At 38.8% G+C, this 23,441-nt stretch overlaps 3 protein-coding genes across 4 annotated transcripts; 2 read left to right on the forward strand and 1 right to left on the reverse strand.

Moving 5' to 3' along the window:
* The first annotated feature begins 11,236 nt into the window (after positions 1-11,236).
* b3galt6 (UDP-Gal:betaGal beta 1,3-galactosyltransferase polypeptide 6) lies at positions 11,237-14,855 on the forward strand. Of its 2 annotated transcripts, none has more exons than XM_035942798.2 (2): positions 11,237-11,439; positions 12,099-14,855. In XM_035942798.2, exon 2 carries the CDS (start codon positions 12,109-12,111, stop codon positions 13,126-13,128), a length of 1,020 nt encoding a protein of 339 aa, XP_035798691.1. In that variant the 5' UTR covers positions 11,237-11,439; positions 12,099-12,108; the 3' UTR covers positions 13,129-14,855. The 2 variants fall into 2 exon arrangements, with proteins under 2 accessions (XP_035798691.1, XP_023153774.1); XM_023298006.3 differs by having other exon boundaries at positions 11,238-11,560.
* A 1,196-nt stretch (positions 14,856-16,051) lies between these two features.
* Positions 16,052-18,592, reverse strand: si:ch211-160o17.6 (protein FAM107B). Its single transcript, XM_023298016.2, has 5 exons — positions 18,405-18,592; positions 17,483-17,516; positions 17,126-17,282; positions 16,281-16,425; positions 16,052-16,193 (listed from the first exon to the last, which is right to left on the reverse strand). Exons 1-5 carry the CDS (start codon positions 18,426-18,428, stop codon positions 16,095-16,097), a joined length of 459 nt encoding a protein of 152 aa, XP_023153784.1. The 5' UTR covers positions 18,429-18,592; the 3' UTR covers positions 16,052-16,094.
* Positions 18,593-19,362: 770 nt separating this feature from the next.
* Positions 19,363-22,929, forward strand: tmem167b (transmembrane protein 167B). Its single transcript, XM_023298015.3, has 3 exons — positions 19,363-19,514; positions 20,483-20,614; positions 21,805-22,929. Exons 1-3 carry the CDS (start codon positions 19,505-19,507, stop codon positions 21,885-21,887), a joined length of 225 nt encoding a protein of 74 aa, XP_023153783.1. The 5' UTR covers positions 19,363-19,504; the 3' UTR covers positions 21,888-22,929.
* Positions 22,930-23,441: the final 512 nt, after the last annotated feature.

Below are 23,441 nucleotides of genomic sequence, written 5' to 3' on the forward strand. Positions count from 1 at the left end.
TACTATTCTTAGCAGGTTGATCAGATTCACCTCAAATTTGGTGACATAAGCCAGAACACATTGATGATGATTCCCAGAGAAAATGGTGGCTCGTCATCAAAGGGCGTGTCTGTGGCGGCGCGGCGAATTTCGATTTCTCGCCATGAAAATTGAATTATTAATATCTCAGCTGGAAATCGTCCAATCTGGACCAAACTTGATATGGTGGACACCAGTCCGGGTCTGAACACATCCACACTCATAAATTTAGAAATACTCATAGCGCCACCTATTGGCAACAGGAAGTAATTGTCATTACATTTGCACCTACCACTGCCGGAAACTTTGTCATATCATCTTGAAAATTGGTCAGCTGACTGGCTACGCCTAGACGATGCCACAGTGTGAAGATTTTGATGATTCATAAAACACTGTTGCCGTGGCAACGCATCGTTGCCGTAATAAACAAAGTACTTTTTGACAGGTTAAAAATGCTCAAATGCTCGCCAAAATTACCACACATATCTGGACCGGCAACCCATTTGATATTTTAGGGAAACTGCACATGTGTGTGGCAAAATGGCTCCATAGCGCCACCTGGAAAATTTCAAACAGTTACTACGGCCAGTACGTGTTACCTAGAATCATGAAACTTGGTAGGCATATGTAACTCGTCAAGACACACAAAAATGTAATTGACACCCATGCCCAAAACCCAACAGGAAGTCGGCCATTTTGAATTATATGTCATATGTTTTGACGATTTTAGGTCATTTTTGTACATTTTCAAAAGCTATAAACTCAAACAGGGTAACACCGAGAGAGCTCAAATTTGGTCAGGATGGACACCAGTCATGGTTGATCAAAGGTTATCAAAATACTCTGCAACAGTCTGACGGTGTGGCCATGGTGACCAGCAGAATGCGGCCATTTTGGATGTCTCGCCATGAAACAGGAAGTGCTGTCTAACTAGCCTGGACATGCATCAATCTGCCTCAAACTGTACATGTGTGATCAGAGTCCAGCCCTAATCACATCCATAGGTCGATATAGACTCACTGTCATAGCACCACCTGGCGGCCATTTTGAATTTCTCGCCATGAAACAGGAAGTCATGTCTAACTAGCCTGTACATGCTCCAATTTGTCTGAAATTTTACATGTATGATCAGAGTCCGGCCCTAATCACATCTTTGTGGCACTTGGTGGCCATTTTGGATTCCTCGCCATTAAACAGGAAGTGCTGTCTTACTAGCCTGTACATGCTCCAATTTGTCTGAAATTTTACATGTATGATCAGAGTCCAGCCCTAATCACATCTTTGTGCCACTTGGCGGCCATTTTGGATTTCTCGCCATGAAACAGGAAGTGCTGTGTAACCAGCCTGTACATGCTCCAATCTGCCTGAAATTTTACATGTATGATCAGAGTCCGGCCCTAATCACATCTTTGCACCACTTGGCGGCCATTTTGGATTTCTCGCCATGAAACAGGAAGTGCTGTGTAAGTAGCCTGTACATGCTCCAATCTGCCTGAAACTTTACTCTCTCAGTTGCAGCGCCTCCTGGTGGATATGCGTGGGCCAGTCGGGCCGCTCGGATGCGAGGACCCGTCCAACGCTGCTTGCAGCTTTTATTGGTTTAGTGGTTGGAAGTCAATAAAACATTAGCGTCAGTCAAATTGAATGCGTCAGTGGATGGAAGTGGTGGTTGCCTTGTGCTGCTCTTCACTTCACTGCAGCTCCATGGCTCCATCTGCTGGACGGACAGAAGTGCAGCAGCTGATGGCAGCTTCTTTGACCTCACGCTGCTGTCAGACCCCAGATTAGGGTTTATTTCAGATATATATAATAGAAAATAGTAATTAAAAAATAAGCTGATGTTGTATTTTTGCAGCAGTGAGTTTTACAGGGTTAAGAGCAACCAGTCAAAGGTTATTACTGAGGATTTTAAACAAAAACATTCAGGCAAACAGTTAACATCATAGGGTGCCTGACATGTTTGTTTTTTTTCCGGGTCGATACAGATTTTTTTTGTAATCAAGGAGATCAATAACCAAGATTTGGAATCACTACACATTTGCAGAAAAAATAAAGTTTTTGAACAGCACTTAAAGTTAAGTTAAAATTAAAATAATCACGAGTTGCAGCCTTTGCTTATTTATGTTTTACATGCTGAAGTTGTCCTTCAGTGTTTCACTGATCAGATTGTGCTGTGGGCAGGAACAAGATCAGAGGGAGGCAGCTGCAGCAGACCCAAAGTAGTTTCACATTCATTTATCTGATCAGATTTCAGGGGGCTTTTTTTTTTTTTTTTTTTTTTTTTTAAGAAATGGGACCAATAATTGAAAACATGCTAAATATCAGATGGGATCATTGGTGTCACAGGACATCTGCAGACACAGGTCAAAGATTACAAGGAGTTTATTTAACGAATGAAACTAAAACCAACACAGAAAGGATAACTAAACCAAGGTGAAAACAAAAAGGGGAAACCAGACTAATTGTAGGAGAAAGGTTCTGGTTTCAAAGTCTCTGGTCTGGCAGAGAGCGGAAGAATGAAGAACCGGGCCTTCGTGGATTAAGGTGATTGAGAACAGGTGAATCAACCCCCACACCCGTGAGAGAGATGGATGGATGGATGGATGGATGGATGGATAGATAGGTAGGGAGGTAGATGGACCATAGATAGATGGATGGATAGGTAGATTCTGCAGTGGGGAAATTTTCAGTGTGGCAGTAGCAGATAGGAAAAAAAGTAAAAAGAAAAGCAGCACTCAGTGCACAGATATAAATAGATGCTTTCTCCTTAGAGAAGAAATAGAAATGCTTGTAAAAAAAAAAAAAACCTTGTGAAATTGCACATATTGACTTATTTACATTTTATTGCAGTTACTTCATGGGTGATCTGAACTACTGGGAGCAGGCTTGATTGAACACAGTCTGACTGCTGCAGGAAGGAAGGACCTCCTTCAAACATCGTGGGTGAAGCAGTCTGTCCCTGAAGGAGCTGCCGGTGATGGTCCTGTTTCCTGCAGGGGGTGGGAGATGTCCTCCATGATAGACAACAGCTTTGTCATCATCCTCCTGTCTACCACCAGCCCAGGACAGAGCTTGCTTTCTTAACCAGTTTCTTTAGTGTCTTTCTGTCTGCAGCTGTGATGCTGCTGCTCCAGCAGACCACTCCATACAGGATGGCTGATACCACCACACAACCATAAAAGGTCCTCAGAATTGCTCCCTGCACCCCGAAGGACCTCAGTTTCCTGAGCAGGTGAAGTCTGTTCTGACCTTTCTTACACCGTGCGTTGGTGTTCTATCTCTAGACATGTTTGAATGTCTTTATCAATAAACGGTCAAACACATGTTGAGTGTCGGCTCAGCTCTTTGTTCCACACATGTATATGTTCCTATGTGATTGGTGTCTTGCAGTCAGAGTGTAAAGAATTGAAGCTGTCAGAGGCTTTCTGTGGTGAAGAGGCTGCAGGACATCAGCTGCTCCAACAGGTGACGCCTTTGTTCTTTGGCTCCAACCAGAACCAGCAATAAATCAGCATGAGCTGCAGCTTATCCACCTCATAGGGTGTATAATAAAGAAATCAAGAGGTTTTAGTTGATAGCTGTCTCTAGTGAATGACCAGCAGTGTCTTGTTCAGGTTGTGATGAGAAGTAAAAAGCTTACAGCAGCTGGTATTTCCAGGTAGTCTCCCATCCAAATACTAACCAGGCCCAACCCTGCTTAGCTTTGTAGATCAGATGAGATTGGGTGTATTCAGTCTCAGAAACAAACCTACAATGTAAGTTCTGTATCTCACATGATTCAAATCTCCACTCACACCTTTTATTTGTCCTTTGATTGCTCCAGTACTGGTTGATGCCATCATTTAAGCCAATTTACAACGACACCTTGTAGGAAATGTGGTGCAGAGGTAAGTTCTGTGCCTCACATGTTGAAGGTCCATGGTTCAAATCTCCACTCACACTTTTTATGTGTCCTTTGGATGCTCCAATACTAATTGCTAGCATCATTTAAGCAAAGTTAGAGTAACATCTTGTAGGACAGGTGGTGTAGAGGTAAGTTTTTTGTCTGGCATGTTGAAGGTCCCCGGTTGAAATCCACCTTAGTATCTTTATTATCTTCACCTCCTTAATAGTTTTGTGTACCATCATTTACGAAAACTAACAGTTACACCCAGCAGGAAGGATAGTGCAGTGGTAAGTTATCTGCCTCTCATCCAGGAGGTTTTTGGTTCGAATCCAGCCCAGGGCTCTTTTGACACTTTTTAAGATAAGATAAGATAAAGATAAGATAAAGTTCTTTATTTCTCCCCACTCCAGGGGAAAGCTTTATTTAGAATATATACATACTTTGGCTGTATGACAACCTTTTTCAACCATCATTACAACAAAGTCCACGAAGGACCTTGTGTGAAAGATAGCTCACACGTAGGTTGTGTGTCTGTCATGTGGAGGGTCACGGTTCGAATCCCCACTGGGAACCTTGCGGAGGATGATATCAGAGTGGAAAGGTTGTGGTCTGTGGTGTGGAGTGTCAGTGGATTGGAGTTGAAGGGTGGTTCCAGCAAAACCCAGAAGTTGCCCGAAAAAGGTAAAGAGCGTAAAGAGCGTAAAGAGCGTAAAGAGCGTAAAGAGCGTAAAGAGCGTAAAGAGCGTAAAGAGCGTAAAGAGCGTAAAGAGCGTAAAGAGCGTAAAGAGCGTAAAGAGCGTAAAGAGCGTAAAGAGCGTAAAGAGCGTAAAGAGCGTAAAGAGCGTAAAGAGCGTAAAGAGCGTAAAGAGCGTAAAGAGCGTAAAGTTTTTATTCTTAATTCTTATTCTTAACTGTCTTTCAAGAAGATTTTTGGTGAATTTTGCCCAAATGTGAAAAAAAAGCTTGAGCAGAGTGGGGGATTGAACCTGCACTCTCCAGGTTCCAAACCACCATCACTACCTCTGGACTACCGGTCCTACATACCCAAATACAGGCTTTTCTTCTATTCGTCAAGGCGGTGACATCAACACTGAAAGAAAAAAAAAACAATCCACAAAATCAAAAAAAGAACATAATCTACCTACAACTTTTAAAGAACACGCTAAAAAACACAATACTAAAAAGTCACACTCTTCTCCTCATCACTCATTTTTACATTTTAACACAATTTCAAAGCCACACAAATCACATTCTTCATGTCAAATCACTTCTCTTCACTACAAATGGGAGAGAACAGCAAACAAATAAAATACAACTTATGGCTTAAATATCTTCAAAATCTCTTTGCTATTCCTCTACATTCAAATTCCTCAACACCACTCAACAATCACCTGCAGGATCTCTTACTTCTTTCTTAGCTCTGACAAAACATCTTCAAGACTCTGAGAAGACAACTCATTTTCAACACATTTGCTGCTTCGTCTAAGTGTCCACAAACATCTCCAGTCATCCACAGGCCTCACCACTGATCAGCTGCACAAACTTACATGTTAAACTTCTCCAAAGATAAAATACAGGCCCTTCTGTCTGATCACAACTTTTACTGGTGGCTCATATTTCAAGTTCATTTCCTTGCAAAGTCTTTATTTTGGATTAAAGTGGGATCTGTGACCAGGCAGATCACTTGTTTATTCTTAGCATTTGGATTTCACTGACATTCCTGTCATGTAGAAAAATAGAAATATCTTTGCATTGATTCAGCTAAACTAACTGCAGACACTGAGAGGCGTAAAGTTCAACAAATGCTGTTTTTATTTACTTCACTGGTGACATCAGTAGATGCTTGCAGTGAAACCACCACTGCAAATATTTATGCATTAAAGTATCACAACTGAAAACTCCCTACAAACGTCCACTTCTAACACCACAAACATTGTCCAGAGGAAATGATATTAGCTGAACATAAAAACATGTAAAACAGCTCTGATGCTTTCATCCTGAGCTCCACTCAAACATTTCACTGTGCAGCAGCTCAGCAGTTTGTTTAAGAAAAGCATTTAGGTTCAATCTGTGAAGCCCAAAACCCACCAGCTTTGAAAAATGACACCATTTACCAGAGTCACAAACTGTAAAAACAGAAGGAATTGTTGGATTTTCTATGTGAATGTGTCGCCTCTCTAGTTAACTCACCCGGTTACGTCTCCATCCTGACGCTGCTCTGCTGGACCGGAGCTTCTGGACCAGCCGGGTGGAGCTTCCTTCACAGATCTTCCCGGTGGGAGTTAAACATTAAATTACATTACATTACATTCTATTAAACAGACAAAATATGGAATGAGATAATTCAACAACATACAATACATGTCATTATGAAATTAAACAAAATTTTTAAAATACAAATATTAGAAATTACAGATAAAGTATTTTCCATCATTAAACATTTAAAAAATACAATTAAACAAGAAGAATGTTAAACATTTTTAAAAATGCAAAACATTTAATCAGATTATTAAACCCTTAAAAAGACAAAACATTGAATTAAAAAATTAAATGTTTAATTACAAAATTACATCATAAAGACAATAAAACTTCAAATAGGAATTAAACAGAAAATACAATGAAGCATTTAAAAAGAAAACTAAACATTAAAAAGTGATATATGTACATATAATTTAATTGTATTTAATGTTTAACTCTATTAAACAGACAAAATATTGAATTAGATAATTCAACAACATACATGTCATTATGAAATTAAACAAAATTTTTAAAATACAAATATTAAAAATTACAGATAAAATATTTTCCATAATTAAACATTTAAAAGAATGCAAAACATTTAATTAGATTATTAAACCTTTAAAAAGACAAAACATTTAATTAAAAAATTAAATGTTTAATTAGAAAATTACATCTTAAATTTCTTAAATCTTTTTAACAATAAAACTTTTTAAAAGTTTTATTATAATATTTTTTTTTGTTTGATTTAATTGCTTTTTCTTATGTAGTTTATTTCTTTAATCTTCTTTTTCTGTCAAGATTTTAACCCCAACCTTAAAAATGAAATAAACCCTTAAATCACAATGAAAATACTTCTGTTGTCACAATCATGAGTTAGTCAGTTATTCAGTTTATCAATTCAACTTTATTTGTTTAGCACCTTTTACACAGATGACAAAACTAAACAAGCAAAGTGAAAAAACTATGATTAAAACTCAAAAACATTTAAAAAAAAACATTTAACATGGTAATAAAATATGTTGTGTTCAGGGGATGGAGGGAGTTTATTGAAGTCTTCTTGGGCTCACATGGGAAATCATTTAAAATATAAACTTGATATTCAGTCTAAGGAAACTGCAGAGTGACAGAAGAACCAACAATATCTCCTGTTTTCTCCTTTAATGAGTCGACTCTTCTTGTGCTTTCAGACCAAAGAACTACAGACTCTTCACAACCTGCTCAAACTCTTGGTACAGGACCTCACCACACGGGTCAAGAAGGTTTCCGTCTCATTTCTACTCTGAAGCTCACCTTCTCCTGCTCAAAGTGCTGACAAATGTTTCTGCTGCTCTAAAGTCTGGTCTCCAGAACTTCCTAAAAACTCTCAAAGGCTCTTCTGCTGCAGGTTGCTTTGTAGAACTGTTGCAGAAAACCTCACTAAACCACATGGAGGGGCCTCAAGATAGTCGTCCAAATGAAACCGTACAAAAACCAAACTAGCACAACCCAAACACTCAAGTCTCCTGCAGCCTACCAGAGAACCTCTGAGAACAGAGAATCAGGACAGGAACTCTTACCTTCTGGACAATCAACATCGGTTCTCAAAAAAGAACACAGAATGTGTCTGACCAAAAACCTCTAAAGACTCACTACAGCCAAGATAAAGACACAACTCAGCTGTACCAAATCCACTAATCACTGCACACATTAACACCATGTGCTAACTGTGGCTAAAGAACCTCATTTACCAAGACAACTATCCAGTACAAAGCCCTAAAACACAGCAAGAAACACATTAAAGCCTATTTTACTGCTGGAAGCTGCAAGCCAACGCCTAAAGAACAAACTAAAGCAACAGAGCCAAACCCGGTTCTGTGGTGAAGAGAAGCAGAGGAAATGTTTGTCTGCAGCTAAATAAAGCAGGAAGACACTGAGCTGCTCAGGTGTTCCTGATAACACCAATCAGCCACCTGGACAGCCAATAGGAACACAGCTTACTGGGAGTCCAGAGGGCTGGATTAGTGAAGGAAATTTAATTTAAAGTTGAAGCAGAAAGTTAATAAAGAAAGTTGAAAACCACCTTCTGATCCCTGAAATCTCTGAGTTTTCACACAAAGAACACCTGAACATGTCAAACTGGTTCCATAGTAGAACTATCATTGTAAAAACGTAATAGTATGGTGTGTTGCTCAAAAAACATTAGGACCCGGCTGTCAGGGGACAAACATGTAAGAAACATGAGAACAGAGAGAACCCAACCAGTAGGTCACAGTTTATCATCCCCCAGTCATCTCCTGAAGTCCATATGGTGAGAGACATCAGTATCTGGTTGTTCATTTACCAGAGGATGCTTATAATCATGCTGATGTGGTCTGTACTCTACAGTATTTTAGTGACTCAATAAATGCCTAAGTTGTTTTTTTTTAATGCTTTTCAGTTTTTAATAAACATTTAACAGCCTATATGTAATCAATAAATGGCCTTTGCCTATCTTAAGAAAAATTCACTCAGAACTCTATGTTAACAGTACTAAATAAATCAATAAATACATGCATACACACAAAAATAAGTTAATACATTAACTGTGTTAAGATAAGATTTAGATTTTTTTTTTTAAAAAGTTGTTTATGTTTTTGCAGAATCCAGTATTACTCACTGGTTGGTCATTACATTTTGTTAGTTTGATTTCACTGTTTAAAATGATGCCACCTCTTTTCAGACAGAACCTGTGATAATAAAACAATACAAAATTTTTAGTTCTGTGTTAATAAAGCACTTAAAGCTGTAAGTATGGCTAAATGCTTTTTTCAGAATTAAATATATCACTCCTTAGGTGGTAGTGGCCCCAAGTTCAGTAAAGTTGGAAAGATATTCACAGATTCGGACTTCCAGCATCAATAACTCATTAGATATAGGTTGTCAAAACATAAACGGTGCCTCTTTCCCATTGTTGCAAGGCAGACAATGTGCTACAAGCCCAGTTTTATCAAAAGTAGCTGTCTTTCAAGCTACAGGAATAACATTGGTGTCTATGGAGTGAACAGGGTCCATCTGCAATTTGCAAAACCACTGCAACAGTAAAGAGAGACAAATATTCAATAACTTCACTCTTATAAATTGTAGTGTCACTAAAATCACTGCAGCCTTCAACTGGCTCCTGTTGACAAAGTGTTTTAACAGAAATGTAAATGCTGTAATTTGATTCTTTTAATGAACCATGTAACTTGAATGGATGTGATGCTGGTGTGACCACAGTGCACACGTCTGATGTTGCTCACAGTGGTCCAAGGGACGCTCAGGGAGTTTGTGTGTTTGCTCAGACTCATGAAAAATTACAGGGAACATTGTTTGGGACTCAAGCAGTTCCTTCTTTTACTCACTATCTCCCCAGCCTTAGAAAAAAAAAACCTGTTCACACGGCACAGATGAGGCTGAGGTACACAGGAAATGTTTGGCTCCATTGTACAAGTTTGGGTAAACGGTTTTGTGGGTTGCCCAGTAAGCCAGTGGGTCTGCCGTTCTTTCTACAATTGCATTCCCTGTGGCGCTTTGCATTTGCCAGGCTCTACTTGCGTCTTCGTCTAATAGGCTCCACAGTTGAACTGAAAAATATTTAAGATCATCATCATCATCACCAGAAATGTCAGTCATTCCCTATTCAGAAGAGAAAAAGAATACCTGTGGAAGGTGCTGCTGGTGGTGGAGGACGAGGCTGTGGTGGTGCTTGTGACGTAGATGACTGCTGCTTGGCATTCTTTATGTTAATTGTTGTGCATTCTGTTATTAAACGTTCTTTCACACTGGCTGCCACTCTGATTGGTGAATCCAAAAGTTTTGAACTGCAGAGCCACAAGTGTAGCAACAGTCAGTGAACTGTTCTTTTCTTTGGTTTGTAGTCTGTCAGCTAAGCACCTGACAAGGTTCTGTGCCAGGTGTTGTGGCATGGGGGTGGTGAGTTGGGAATATATATATATATATATATATATATATATATATATATATATATATATATATATATATATATATATATATATATATATATATATATATATATATATATATATATGTATATATATATATATATATATATATATATATATATATATATAATCTATCTATCTATCTATCTATCTATCTATCTATCTATCTATCTATCTATTCTCTACGAAATACGAAATCTGACATACTACTAACTCTCAAAGTAAAAACAACAGCAAAAAAAACAATCTATTCTGTGAAAAACAATTCAAATGAACAACACTAAATAGGGATCTCCTATCCCGGAACACTCGATCCCGCTGAGTGATTCACATAACAAACCGAACCAATCAGGTGATTCGAAGCAGTTGAGTGCTTCAAACGTCACTGAAGTGATTCAAACGTCACGAGTCACGTGACCAAACCACGCCTCGGCACAGTGGCTCGATACGTTTGCTTCATGAGCTACAGCGCATGTGTCGAAGCCTCGGGTATCAGAGGACCATCACTACTCATAATGTGTGGATTAACTCAGTGGTTGAGAATTTCTCACCAACTGAACAGTTATAACTTGTGCACAATTGGCTAAATTGAACCATTTTCTAACCATTACAATAAGGATGAAATGTGCAACTTTTCTTTTCAGTCAGAAAAGAAAGCCACTTGCATGTTGGATATATATTTTTGCTTCGTCAAAACATAACTTCTTTGACTTGTGATTTTTGTTCCCCAAGCTACTTCAATGCTTTTATTTTGAAGCAAACAATATTACAAGAGGTATTTCTCTTAGTTATTGACAGTCTCCAAAATACCTACTGCGCATGCTCCAACCAGCAGCCGTTCTATCCATTCGTTTCATTCTCCTGCTCCACAGACTGTATGTTGTTTCGCTATCACACATGTCAAATTTACACCAATATATCATGTAGTTCTCATAGCCCTGTTATTTGATATATGTATACAATGTTGTCATATCCGTTCTTGGCAAAATGTCCAAATTGTTATGCTATGTGTAAGTTTATTGTAAAAACAATTATTAAAATGAAATAAAAAAAAAAAAAACTGTCCCCGTGAATGTGTCTTTTTTGTTTCTTCTCTTGTGTCATTTTAACTCCCTTCTGTCGGGGACTTCGTTTCCGTTTCCTCTTCGTCACCCAGAACTGAATCGGTTTACACTCGGAGGCTAAAAATGAAAACACTGATACCAGCTGAGGATCCACCAGCGAACCATTTAACCTGCTTATTATAACCTGCCTCTCTGAACCCGATAAACCTGCAGGTTTCCGCCTCCTGTGTGGACCAATATGATCCAGCTGTGTGTGTCTGCATCCAGCGGAGTGAGTTTTCAAAGTGCGCAGATGGTCTTATGTCGGTAGCTAACGCTAGCTCTGCAAAGCTGCTATCTGTGGCCCCGCTGGCTCTTTATCTCACTGGACAGGTACTTTGCAATAAGCTAAGGTAAATAACAAATCCTCTTCCATGAATGCTTACAACATTATTGTGACACGTATACACGGTGTGCAGTTCAGCTCTAAGCTTTGCTAGCAGGCGGTGCTACAAAATCACGGGTATTCAATTGAGCCGAGGTTACTTTGCTATTTTGCTTGATAGCCACCGTTGTCCAAAGCAAAAATAGGAACCTTCGGACTAAAACTGGAAACTCTTGTGCAGCCATAATTTTAATGCCATTTTTACTCGTTTGTTAGAAAATCTTTCATGCTCATAAATGTTCTTGTGTTGTGATAAAGACAAACAACACACCGAAGTAACAAAAACGTAAAAAAGTAAATATATAGTTCTGTGCATTATCAACAGCACAGTCTTTCATTTATTTAGAAACTGAGATAAACACAGTGCTTACTTGATATGTGTAAGTCAAACCGTTTCCTTGTTCCCTTTCAGCTATCTGCTGCATGCTTTCTGTAGTGTTCAAAGTGTAATTTGGGAGGTTTCATGATAAAAACTGACAGATTGACTTTTGTGTTTTTCACCCCAGACTCAGCACCATGAATCTGTTCCGCCTGGTGTGCCGTCACAAGACAGCTTTGGTCATCGGCACTGTTAGCAGTTTTGCTGTTGTCCTCGTCTTTTTGGCCAAATGTACGTCAGAAACCCTGAAACAGGGTCACCCGGATCCTCCAGGCCTGGCCCCCCGACCCAATGCTTTGCAGTCCCATCCAGAGCAGCATAATCCCCCGTCCATGTCCAAAGACCTGTCTGCCTTCCTCGTGGTCCTCGTCACAACAGGGCCTAAGTACACAGAACGCAGGAGTATTATCCGCAGCACCTGGCTTGCCAAGCGGGACTCTGATGTTTTGGCTATGTTTGTTGTAGGAACTCAGGGTCTTTCCAGCGAGGACCTTCAGAATCTTAACACAGAACAGGGGCGGCACAAGGACTTGCTCTTACTGCCTGATTTGCGAGATTCCTATGAGAACTTAACACTCAAGCTGTTGCACATGTACTCCTGGCTGGACCAGAATGTAGAGTTCAAGTTTGTCCTGAAAGCAGATGACGACACATTTGCTCGCTTGGACCTCCTGAAAGAGGAGCTGAAAGCGAAAGAGCCCAGCCGGTTGTACTGGGGCTTCTTCTCAGGGAGAGGTCGAGTGAAAGCAGCTGGGAAGTGGCGCGAAAGCTCCTGGGAGCTCTGTGACTACTACCTGCCCTATGCACTGGGTGGCGGCTACATCCTCTCAGCGGACCTAGTACAGTACGTGCATCTTAATGCAGGCTACTTCAAGACGTGGCAGAGTGAGGATGTGTCACTGGGCGCTTGGCTGGCACCAGTAGACGTTCGGCGGACACATGACCCACGCTTTGACACAGAATATAAATCGCGTGGTTGCAACAACAAATACTTGGTGACACATAAGCAGAGTTTGGAGGACATGTTGGAGAAACATCAGACGCTGCAGCGCGACGGCAGGCTCTGCAAGGAGGAAGTCAAGCTGCGATTGTCCTATGTGTATGACTGGAGTGTGCCACCCTCACAGTGCTGCCAAAGAAAAGATGGGATTCCATAATTATTTTCTTTTTCAACAAGGCTGAAGGTTGCATTCATCTTATATATTCATGTTGTCCGAGTCAGGAATGTTGTAGGATCTATTTTTTCCCACCAAATCTCCATTGTTAAAGCATTTTAAGTTGTGTAACTGGTATTAGACATTATAGAAAAAGCTTTAATATTGTCAAAAATCACATTTACATTTTTTTAAAGCCATTGTTACATTTGTGTAGACAAAAAAGGGAGCAATTTCATGTTCTTCTCGGTTAAAGCAGCAGAAGTTGCCTTATGTGCAAATTCTTTCCACATACTTTAAAATTTTAGGAAGTCTTAAAAAGTGTCATGTTCATTTAGTTGGGGTTTTGCAAGTTATAGTAGCAAATTGTGAGCTAGATGTTGTCGCATTTGGTTTGCAGGGAGAAAAAGCCATGAAATTGCCTTTTTTTAGTTTGTAAATAGAAGCCCATTTTCACATATGTGAAACAGAATGTTTGAGGTCTAGACTAAGAAGTCCAAGTACATTTTTTCCTCTTATTCTAGACCTGGCTCAATTGGGTATAAAAACATTATGGAAGATATGGTTACAAACCCAGCTTTTATTATGATGTCAAGTACCAATTTTACAACTTGAAGTTGTATAACAGAGACATGACCAAGAAATATTACCCCTCAACTCTTGAATTGCAAGTCAGCTTCAGTCCTACTTCGTTTTTGACCCATGAGCTCCGTTCGCCTTGCTATCGCTGCTCTCCTCAGTCATTGGTTTACCACTTTGGTGGCCTACTTCTCTCCTCTATACTTAATCTGCTGTACCTCCTGCTAAATGTTTTCCAACACTATGCGATATGTTTTTAGCTTATTTCAGTGTTGTAGATAGTACAGGGGAACCGCAGATGGGAGACTCTAACCCTTGCCATGATGTCTACACTATTTTTGTGAAAGTATTTTTTTTTCTATTTTATTTATTGTTAATTTATTCTGCAGCAAACACAAGACACTGGTATTAAGTGTGTACAGTATAGTGGTTGCTGCTGGTGGGTACAGTTTGTATTTATATACATGTTGGATGAAATTTGTCTAATTCACAGAATTAATGGACAAGAAATGTTGACTTTTTAAATGCAACCCTTTTGTTTACATTTAGTGGTGTGCAAGGTTTCAAATGTTTGGAGGCGCAAAGAATGTGATGGAGAAAACGGTTGAATGTGTATTATTTAACAGGCCTTCTTATTCCTTTTACTGGAACCTATGCGACGAGGCTTTATGGTTCTCGTATTTCCAATACAACAGCCACACTTTAAATTTGAGGTCAGAACATTTACTTTACAGAGATATCAAGTTAATTGTGAATGTTGCAGCACGCAACATAATGAGAAACTTGATATACACTACCAGCTGGCACTTGGTCACTTTTTTCAAGCGAGAAAACTAATTTTGAATTCCCTCAATCATTATTCATTGATGATTTGTTTTCTTTGATGTTGAGGCTCTCCAACCCAAATTCATCCCCAGCCATGTCCCAAAACTTGTGAAATTTGTGCAACAGCATTGATTAAAGGGCACGATATGGTGGAGCGCTAAATAATCGAGGATTGCTACAAAAAGAGTTTTTTTGTGGATAATGACATGAATCTTATCTCACTGTTGTCTATATCAGATTCTGGTTCAATGCAACTTAAGTTTCTGTGATTGTTTTTACATACCTGGTCTGCCACCCTGGATGTTTTATTAAATATTTTAAATGTATTCTTGTCACCTGGTAATTATTTTAAAGGATATTTCATTGCAAAATGCACATATAATGTAAAGCTATCTACAAAAGGCAGAATTACTATTACAAAATGCTACTTTCTATAACCATTATATTTACCTGAAAGTCTTTATCCAGCCCAAATTTTGGATAAAATATTGTTTGAAATTTTTGTCACAATCTGTCTTAAAGATGCCACATTATGCACATTTTCAAGTTTTAGAATTTTGTTTTCAGAATCTACAATTATAGAATTACATGCTTGAATGTTAAAAAAAAACAAAACATTATTTTCAATCACATGGCTGAACTGCTTCTACCACTGTTTAAAATGCTCTATTTTAGCTCCTTTTTTAAGGATACCTTCCTGAAAAGCCCAGTCGGCTCTGATATGGCCAGAAGCGAGGTAACTTTAGTTAGGTATCGCAACCCCAGATATGGCCCAACCACACCCAAAGGACTAAGCACCAAGTCTTCATAGGCTTAATTGGCAGCATGCAATTTGAGTGTGTGCATTTATAAGGACATTAAATTGTATAAAAAGGAGGAATGGGACACTATTACAACCGCACATTGCTTAGAAACTGCTGTTAAAAACATTTCAATTTGGGCTTACAGGTGCATAATAGGATCGGAAATCTGCATCGGAGCCCTTCAAGCACTTGATGATTTGACAGCAGGACAGCTCTAAACCTGGTGGCTAGTTTGCCGGGGCCTGGCAAACTAGCCACCAGGCTGGTGTTATGCAAATGTGCTACCTGCTGACATAGATGCATAATAGAAGAAAAGCCTGGACTTTGTTTGAAGCAGGTAGGGAGCAGTGTTTTGTGTGATAGAGAATACCTCCCTTTGATATGGACCTAGGCTTTGTAAGTTCACAGACCTTTTTCATGCATAGAAAAAGGGGAAAACCGTAAAAGCATAAAGTTTGCTCTTAAGACACTACTGATGTGCCCATATGTACGTGAAAATAGGTTTTGGTTGCTGTAATAATTCCTACTGTCTGTGCTGGCTTTAAAGCTCTTTCCCAGAAACATGGAGTAAAAAATGCACTTGGCTCCGCAGTTGTAGATTGTAAAGGACTGTACAGCTCCAAATGTCATTATACTTAGACATTATTGTCAAGATAAGACTGCTGAATTTAGATTTTCCAATCTGACTATATACAGCTGCCAGTCAAAGATGATATTCCTTTAAAATGACATTTTTTATTTGTCCCGTTGCTGTGGTCGTCATTAGGAAGAGTTTGGGTTGTGCTTCAAGGTTTGTCTCACAAAAACAAACTCTGGCACATTCTTCAGACTTTCGCTCCTCTTCTGTTCCTCCAGCTCATACTGCAAGACAGGAAACACCCAATTTAACAAGTTAGGGAATATATTGAAGCTCATAGGCTGTGTGGTTTTCTTAGCTAACATTCTTACCACTTGTAGCCTCTGCAGCCTCGTACGTAGCTTCACCTCCAAGTCGGAGGGAGGGTGGATAGCCACCTCCCTTTGTTTGCGTTGTTCTCTCTGTTTGTGTTCCAGCACACACTGCAGCTCTGGCTTTCTTCTAGGCAGTACACCTCTGAGGATACAATACAATATGGATAGAAATTTGAATCTCTACCTTAAGATTATCAGTCAAAAGTACAATAAAACTTTTTAACTCGAGTGCCACGTAATTAATGCACCAAATTTATTGTAGATTATTTCAGCACAAGAATAGACAGTAGACTGTGTATTTTATAGCAAAGCAACTGGATATCTGATGCTATCATGCCATCTTATTTGTACTGAATGTTTTCTTCTTCATGCTAACAAATGATTGTAGATCTAAACATTATTTTTGCTTTCTCAGATAGGAGAGTGACAGTACTTGCCCCCTGTTGAGAGATCAGCAGTGATCTTTAATAAGGTGCTGCACTTTTGACTCAGTCACCGTTAAACACTAAGTATATTGGTGATCCACAGCCACCGACCTGGTCAGATGGACTGAGAAAGCCTAAGAGGATTCTCTGGTGGAGGAGGGGGGCTGCTAAAATGCTCACCTGGAGAACTACATCTACTGTCTGATTGCTCTAACCTGCATTTACCACACATTAACCAAGAAACTGTCCTCAAAAAACTCAAAGTTTTGCAGTCAAACAGACGACCAAAATAGGGCAACTTCGAGTATATTTTCTTTGCTGACTGATGTCAGCTTTGTGTGTTCATGGAACAGCGTGTACCTGCTGCATATGTGACTTGATCATAGGATAACAGGTACAGGCTCAGTGTTTTCTCACCGTCTGTGGCAGAATAACAGCTCTTGATGAAGAGCTCTGTGTTGGTGAGAAGCCAGGATGGGATTTGGAAGCTTTCTAGGTTTGATGAGGTCATCATCCTCCTGTTCTTGATTTTCAATCACCTGGTGCGGTGGCAGCATCCAGCACTGATGTCTGTCTGATACACATGAATACAAGCCAGAGAGTTCAGTCCAGTGTGTCACAGTAACAGAACCGCTGTTTGGAGCAAGATGTTCAGAAACTAAAATTTAATGTTAGAATGCTTTTTTTTTGTGTTGTGCTACAATTTCTCACAACATGTGAAAATCCTGCATTTGTCTCACAGAGGCAACATAACTCGTCTTGATTGTGTCTTACCGCTTTTGTTTCGAAGGATTGTTTTTTGTGATGCCTGAAAGAAGAGCAGGAGTCAGCGAGTCGTTTCTTTTGCATAATAGGCAAAAATAAAGGTTTAAGCATGCAAATCTACACAGACAATTCTGTCATCTATCAGAATATGTGAACATTCAAAGTAAACTTTCTAAATAAATATGGGGATTATCATACAAAATGCTCACATCCTAACAGAGTGCAAAGTAATTAGTACATTCTACAGACTGACACAGTAACGGGTTTTACTCCTTGAATTTGCTGTACATTATGTTAAACAATACATCTACTGATAAATACTATCAACTGTAAATGTATTACTCAAATACATATTCAGCATGTTCTGTAATTAAAGATAGGGTTAATTTCTCTTCATCTTATCCATCTCATGGAAACTAGCATTGCAAAATAAAAGGAATGTGTGACACTTTTCCTTAGCCCAGCATACAAAAGCTCACTTTACTTCTTGGTATCGAAAATAAATTAATAAAGTAAAATGAATATGAAACTCTTCATTGTCATCTATGTGGTCTGTGGTTTGAACCAGTGACAAAATACAGCAGATTAGTTTCTCACTGAGCATGTCACAGGCACATTCAGAGTTATTTCAGTTAAAAACAATTGCTTTGCTTTTTCAGGATTTTCTTATACAATAATAAAACAAATGAATACACGTTGAGGATTTTTGCAAAGTTAGTTAAGTTCAGTGTAAGTTAAACTCTTTTTTCCAATGTGCATCTTCCATTCTGAGTCCAAAGCAGACTTTAATTTATCTGTTGTTCAAACAGACGCACAGACAATTCAAATCTATTTTCCTCTTTCTTATTAATTAAAGAAATACTTATTTTCTGCATGCAGCATAAGCATTCACAAATGCCTAATAGTACAAAAGTATTAAAAACAATCTTACCTGAGTGCTCTGGTAGAGACGCATTGCTGAAAAAAGAGTTGCTGAAGATCAAGTGTTATAGTCTGTTTCTACAGACCCCAGTGTAGAAGGAGAAGAGGCTCGGTGTTGCTGTCCGGCTGCTCAGTGAGCTGCAGTGACAGTGAGGCTGATCAGAGCAGGTGTGCCTCACTTGTCCTGATCAAATCTCATTAACTGTCTTACGACCCTTTGTTCCACCCTTGTTCCCTCTGGGAGAGAAACTCCTATTGTCTCAGAGCAGCTGTAGCAGCATATGCACAGATTAGACTAATGTGATATAACGATTAGGATAATGCAACCTGATAACAAAACAAATTTTGTAGCTTTTGTGTCTCTGCTTGTTAGAGCCGTTTGTTATCACACACACTAAGGGAAGGAAGAGTATTCCTTATCCACATTTAAGTTTATTTCATTGCTAATAACTTATCAGTTTTCATATACAAGATTGTCCATCCGTTAATGATAATGTTCATGAACACTGTCAGTTTTGAGCTTTTCTTCGTTTTGTTGCTGTTGAATCATTTCACTATATAACACATCTGAAAGAAAGCGCCTTTTCAGTGGAGCAATAAGATGTGCATTACAAATTTACTCAACAAATTTTAATATTAAAATTGAGACCCCACAATATTGGTTTATTATGTAAATTTCCAGACTCAATAAAAATATTTAGGTTAAAGTCCTGTTGCAGTATTATTAATTATGCAAATCAGTCTGAAAGATTTAAATATTGATGTCAACACTTGAAAATATTATGTAGACATAAATAAACCTAAGTTAAAATTTAGGTTAAGACCCTATAATATTGTTGATTGTGCAAATTTACTTGAAATAATTCTTACACAATCTATGGTACAAACAGGGAGCGCTGTGTCTAAAGGTCCAGTAGGTGGCAGTGACGTCAGCTGGACGACAACAAACATAAACCGTAGAAGAAGAGTGTAAGCAGGGAAACGGAAATGTCAACCGAGTGATTGCGAATCGAAGCAGACTGCATCATATATCCACTTTAAAACATATGATGGATTTCTAATTCAGAGGAAAAACAGTCATATAACATCGTCAAAGAGCAAGCTGCGAATATGACAAATGGTAGGTTTACTGTATTAAACATCTAGCCGACGGCAGCAGAACGGAGAAGTTAGGCGACTTCTGGGAGGGAAAGCAAGTTGAAGCTAGGTTAGCTGTAGACGTGGCCCTGAATAGTACTGTCAGTCTGTTAGCACCTAAACAAACTCCGGATTCATTTTAACTGTATTGTTTCGCTTATGTGTTACAATTGCAGATTCGTTGCTAGGCTTGCCGTGTTTCGTGTGAAACGCCTTGTACGTCGTGTTATTGTCTGGCTACAAGGCACTTTGCTAACTAGCTTTAACTGGTATATCGGTGGCTAAAGCTAAAAAAAATGAGGATATCCAGTTGGACCACATTTCACTAAACAAAAAGCTTGATAGTACAAATTAGTCAAGTAATGTATGCATTTTTCTTCTGCTCTCGCTCTCTACTGTTCAGTTGTGTTGCTGCAACAGCATGAAACTCATTACTAGCCAGGGTCAACAACACAGCGCGACCATGCAGATAAAAGGGAAAGTCCACCACAGGACACAGTGTATATGGTGCTATTTCAATTACTTTAGATAATGCACAAAATGTCAGACTTAAAACAAAACTAGCATTCACATTTGTCGCTTAACTAGACGTTAGAACACTAATATTAATAAATAATTAGGTGACAGGTTGTTAAGATGGTTCATTGAAACTAAATCTACTCTCCAATTGCATGAATTTTGTTAGAGATATTACAGTAAAAATGAAGATGTGGGTACATGGCTTTATTAAAACCACCATTCGTGTTATGAAAGTGTCTTGACAGTCATTTTACATCTAATAGATATGAACCTGTGCCACACCATAGCAAGAATGGGTTAATGCTCTTTTCTGCTTTTGAATAATTCTGTATAACTAATGCAATTGCATTGCACTGTTTTAAAAAGCTTAATAAGCTGTACATAACTACCTCTCAACCCAGACTATGATATTGTCTTTCTCTTCTACCACAGTGTACTCTTTCGATGGCATCCTGGTGTTTGGGCTGCTGTTTATCTGCACTTGTGCATACCTCAAAAAGGTGCCTCGCCTCAACAGCTGGCTGCTGTCAGAGAAGAAAGGAGTGTGGGGTGTCTTCTACAAAGGTGAGTATGCACATAGTAATGTGATGGCACAGCACACACCTGTAATGTGTACATAACCTGTTCCTGTTGAGTGGACACTAGAGTAAGAGGGCAGAACAATTCGGGGAAAATTACAATTTTTTGACACTGTGATTGTGATTTGATTTAAGTTAAGTTTCAGTTTAATATTCACTGTGTAATATGTTTTAAGAATGTAATAATTTATTACTACATAAGACATCAGGAAAAGTCTGACTGTCACACAAGGAGAACAGCATGAATTTATAAACCCAGCTATCCCTGATAATTTTAGTCTGTTTAAATAAATTAAACTGAATTACAGCATTAGTGTCATTATTTAATAGTCACACCTCAAATATCCTGAATTGCACCCTTTTTGTATTACAGTTCAGATTTGAAATCGATGAACTGTTCAGCCACTGCACATTTTAAATGTCTAATGTTAGCAGCCTGAAGCCTCATGTTAACACATTATGTGTTGTTTGTGCTTCACTACAGCACAGCAGAAGTTAAACAAATCCATAACTGAGTAGAATTGGGCTTCACAAAATAAGTTGTGGACCAATGTCAAAAACCTTATCATCTGGTAATGACAATTTAGCTGTTTCTGATTGTAGTATCTCATTATAGACAATTTTGCCAAACAAAGAGAACTTCACTATTTTATTGGCAGGATCTTTCTTTCAATCAGCCTGATGAAGTACCTTGATTTTTCAGATACTGAAAGTATTGGATTTGCCGAAAATAGACAATTATACAATTGAATTTGTTAAAATGTACCTGACACAACATGCATAGATATTTTGAATAAAAATATTCATGTCTGTTGCCCAACTGCCCAAACTTGAGAATATCCTCCTTGGTTTCCTTGTCCATATACTTAGAGATATGTATTTCTTGCTACAAAAGGACAACAAGTTCAACACTCTTTACAGAATATAGATGTGAACTTTTCCTTTATTCATGTCTTTATTTCTAACCTAATAGTTTAGAGTACAGAACAACAGAAATGTGCAGATGAAACTGCACGATACTTTTTCTATCTTTTGAGAAGAGTTGTTATAGCACATCACACTAGCACCTAAATAACAGACATTTGTTTACAATGTTGTCGTGCTTCCCTTTTATATGCTTTCTGTGTTCATAGTTGACCTGCAACTTTCTTTGCTCGTCCTGTTTCTCATTCTCAGCTGCAGTAATCGGGACGAGGCTTCACATTGCCGTGGCACTTTCCTGCTTGGTCATGGCCTTCTACGTCGTCTTCTTGAAATGATAGTCGGACTGGACTGGAAAGAACTGAGCGGGTGCAGGCCGGGGATGGACTCATCTCTCGTGGTCATGTATCAATCCTTGTTGTGGAACACCTCTTGGATTATATGACAGATGAAACCCCACTGAGCCTGTGGACCCATATGAAAGTCAAGCCAGTGCTGCCCCCTTCTGATGACTGGGTACATAACTCCTCCCTTAATAATAGGTGTGCACTACAGCCATGAAGGGTATTGTGAATCTATTCCAGAGTTTTTACAGAGAGAGCCTGTTGATGCACATGGTATCTTTCTGTTATTGGGTAATACTGTTTGTTGTCTACATCCACACCACATCATTATTTATATTGAAGGATGCCGAAGATCGAAGGGCGGTGTGTGCATTATACCTTATATCTGTATACAACTTAAAATTAGCCTAGATGTATATATTTGGAAAAAATAATACCAATAGAGATTTGCTAGAAGTTATATGTGATCCAACTGAAAATGATCAATTCTGTTCGCTCCCAGCTATGCTGTTTTTTTTCTGTATCACTTCTTCTGTCAGTGGTGGAGGGCAAGATAAACAAAGCTAATATATAAAGATGTCCTCATGTACACTATATTTTGCTTTTTTGGATCTCTTTTCTTAACAGTGCTATCTGGCATCTTTTTAACTTTTTTTTAGGTTTGAAATACACATTTTGCACAGGTGTATGTTGTATATACTTTGTCATCTTATTGTGTCCTGGATTACATGTTTTAATGTCACAAATTGGACTGCAGTTCACTTAGGAGTCAAAGTTCTATCAAAATTGTAGTTTCACAGAGAGGAGTAATAACTACCAGAGGCGCGATATCAACAATTTGTGAGAATTGGATAGCTGTATCAAACGTGCCCGAAGATTTAAAAGCAAAGCCAAATAGGGATGGTGCCTCTCATGCCGTTTTAGTTATATGCTGTCATTCTGACTTTATTTCTGCCACCTTATTTGTATTGTTACAACAAGAAATTGTTTTTGGAGGGGATGCAATGCAATTTTGAGTAAAATGTTGATCATACAATTTCTGTGTTGGTTGTCTTTTCAAAACAAATGTCAACGTTTAAATTCGGTAGCTATATTTTATTAAATTGTAGCTATGAATCACAGTAGATGACCAGAAGAATATAATAAATACACTATCCAGCTAAATTTAAATACAAGCCTAGGAGGTTGTGTGTGAATGGGTATGGGTCAGCTTTGCACATCTGGAAAGTGCTGATTGAGCTTTGTTAAGACATTAGCAGGTATCAATGCCTGCAATAATAAGTGAATTGGGCCACTGATTTCGGCTGTTGCTGAGCAGGTACAAGCTTTATCTTCATGTTTTGGATTATTGCCTTGTGACAGCATCATTCATCTCTCATACCGTCTCAGTGTTCCCTCCAGAACTGAACTGATTTCCTTTTCACCCCTCAAGCCCTCCAAAGTCTGCTGCAGAAAACCCCCAGTGAAGTACCAAAAGCACCACTCTGCCCTCAGCATGCATCACGGGGTGGGTTTTGTAGCTTGTAGCGTAATTTAGTTTTGTCAGAT

This window comes from Amphiprion ocellaris, chromosome 5, assembly GCF_022539595.1.
Source record: "Amphiprion ocellaris isolate individual 3 ecotype Okinawa chromosome 5, ASM2253959v1, whole genome shotgun sequence".
In the NCBI taxonomy this organism is placed as follows: domain Eukaryota; kingdom Metazoa; phylum Chordata; class Actinopteri; family Pomacentridae; genus Amphiprion; species Amphiprion ocellaris.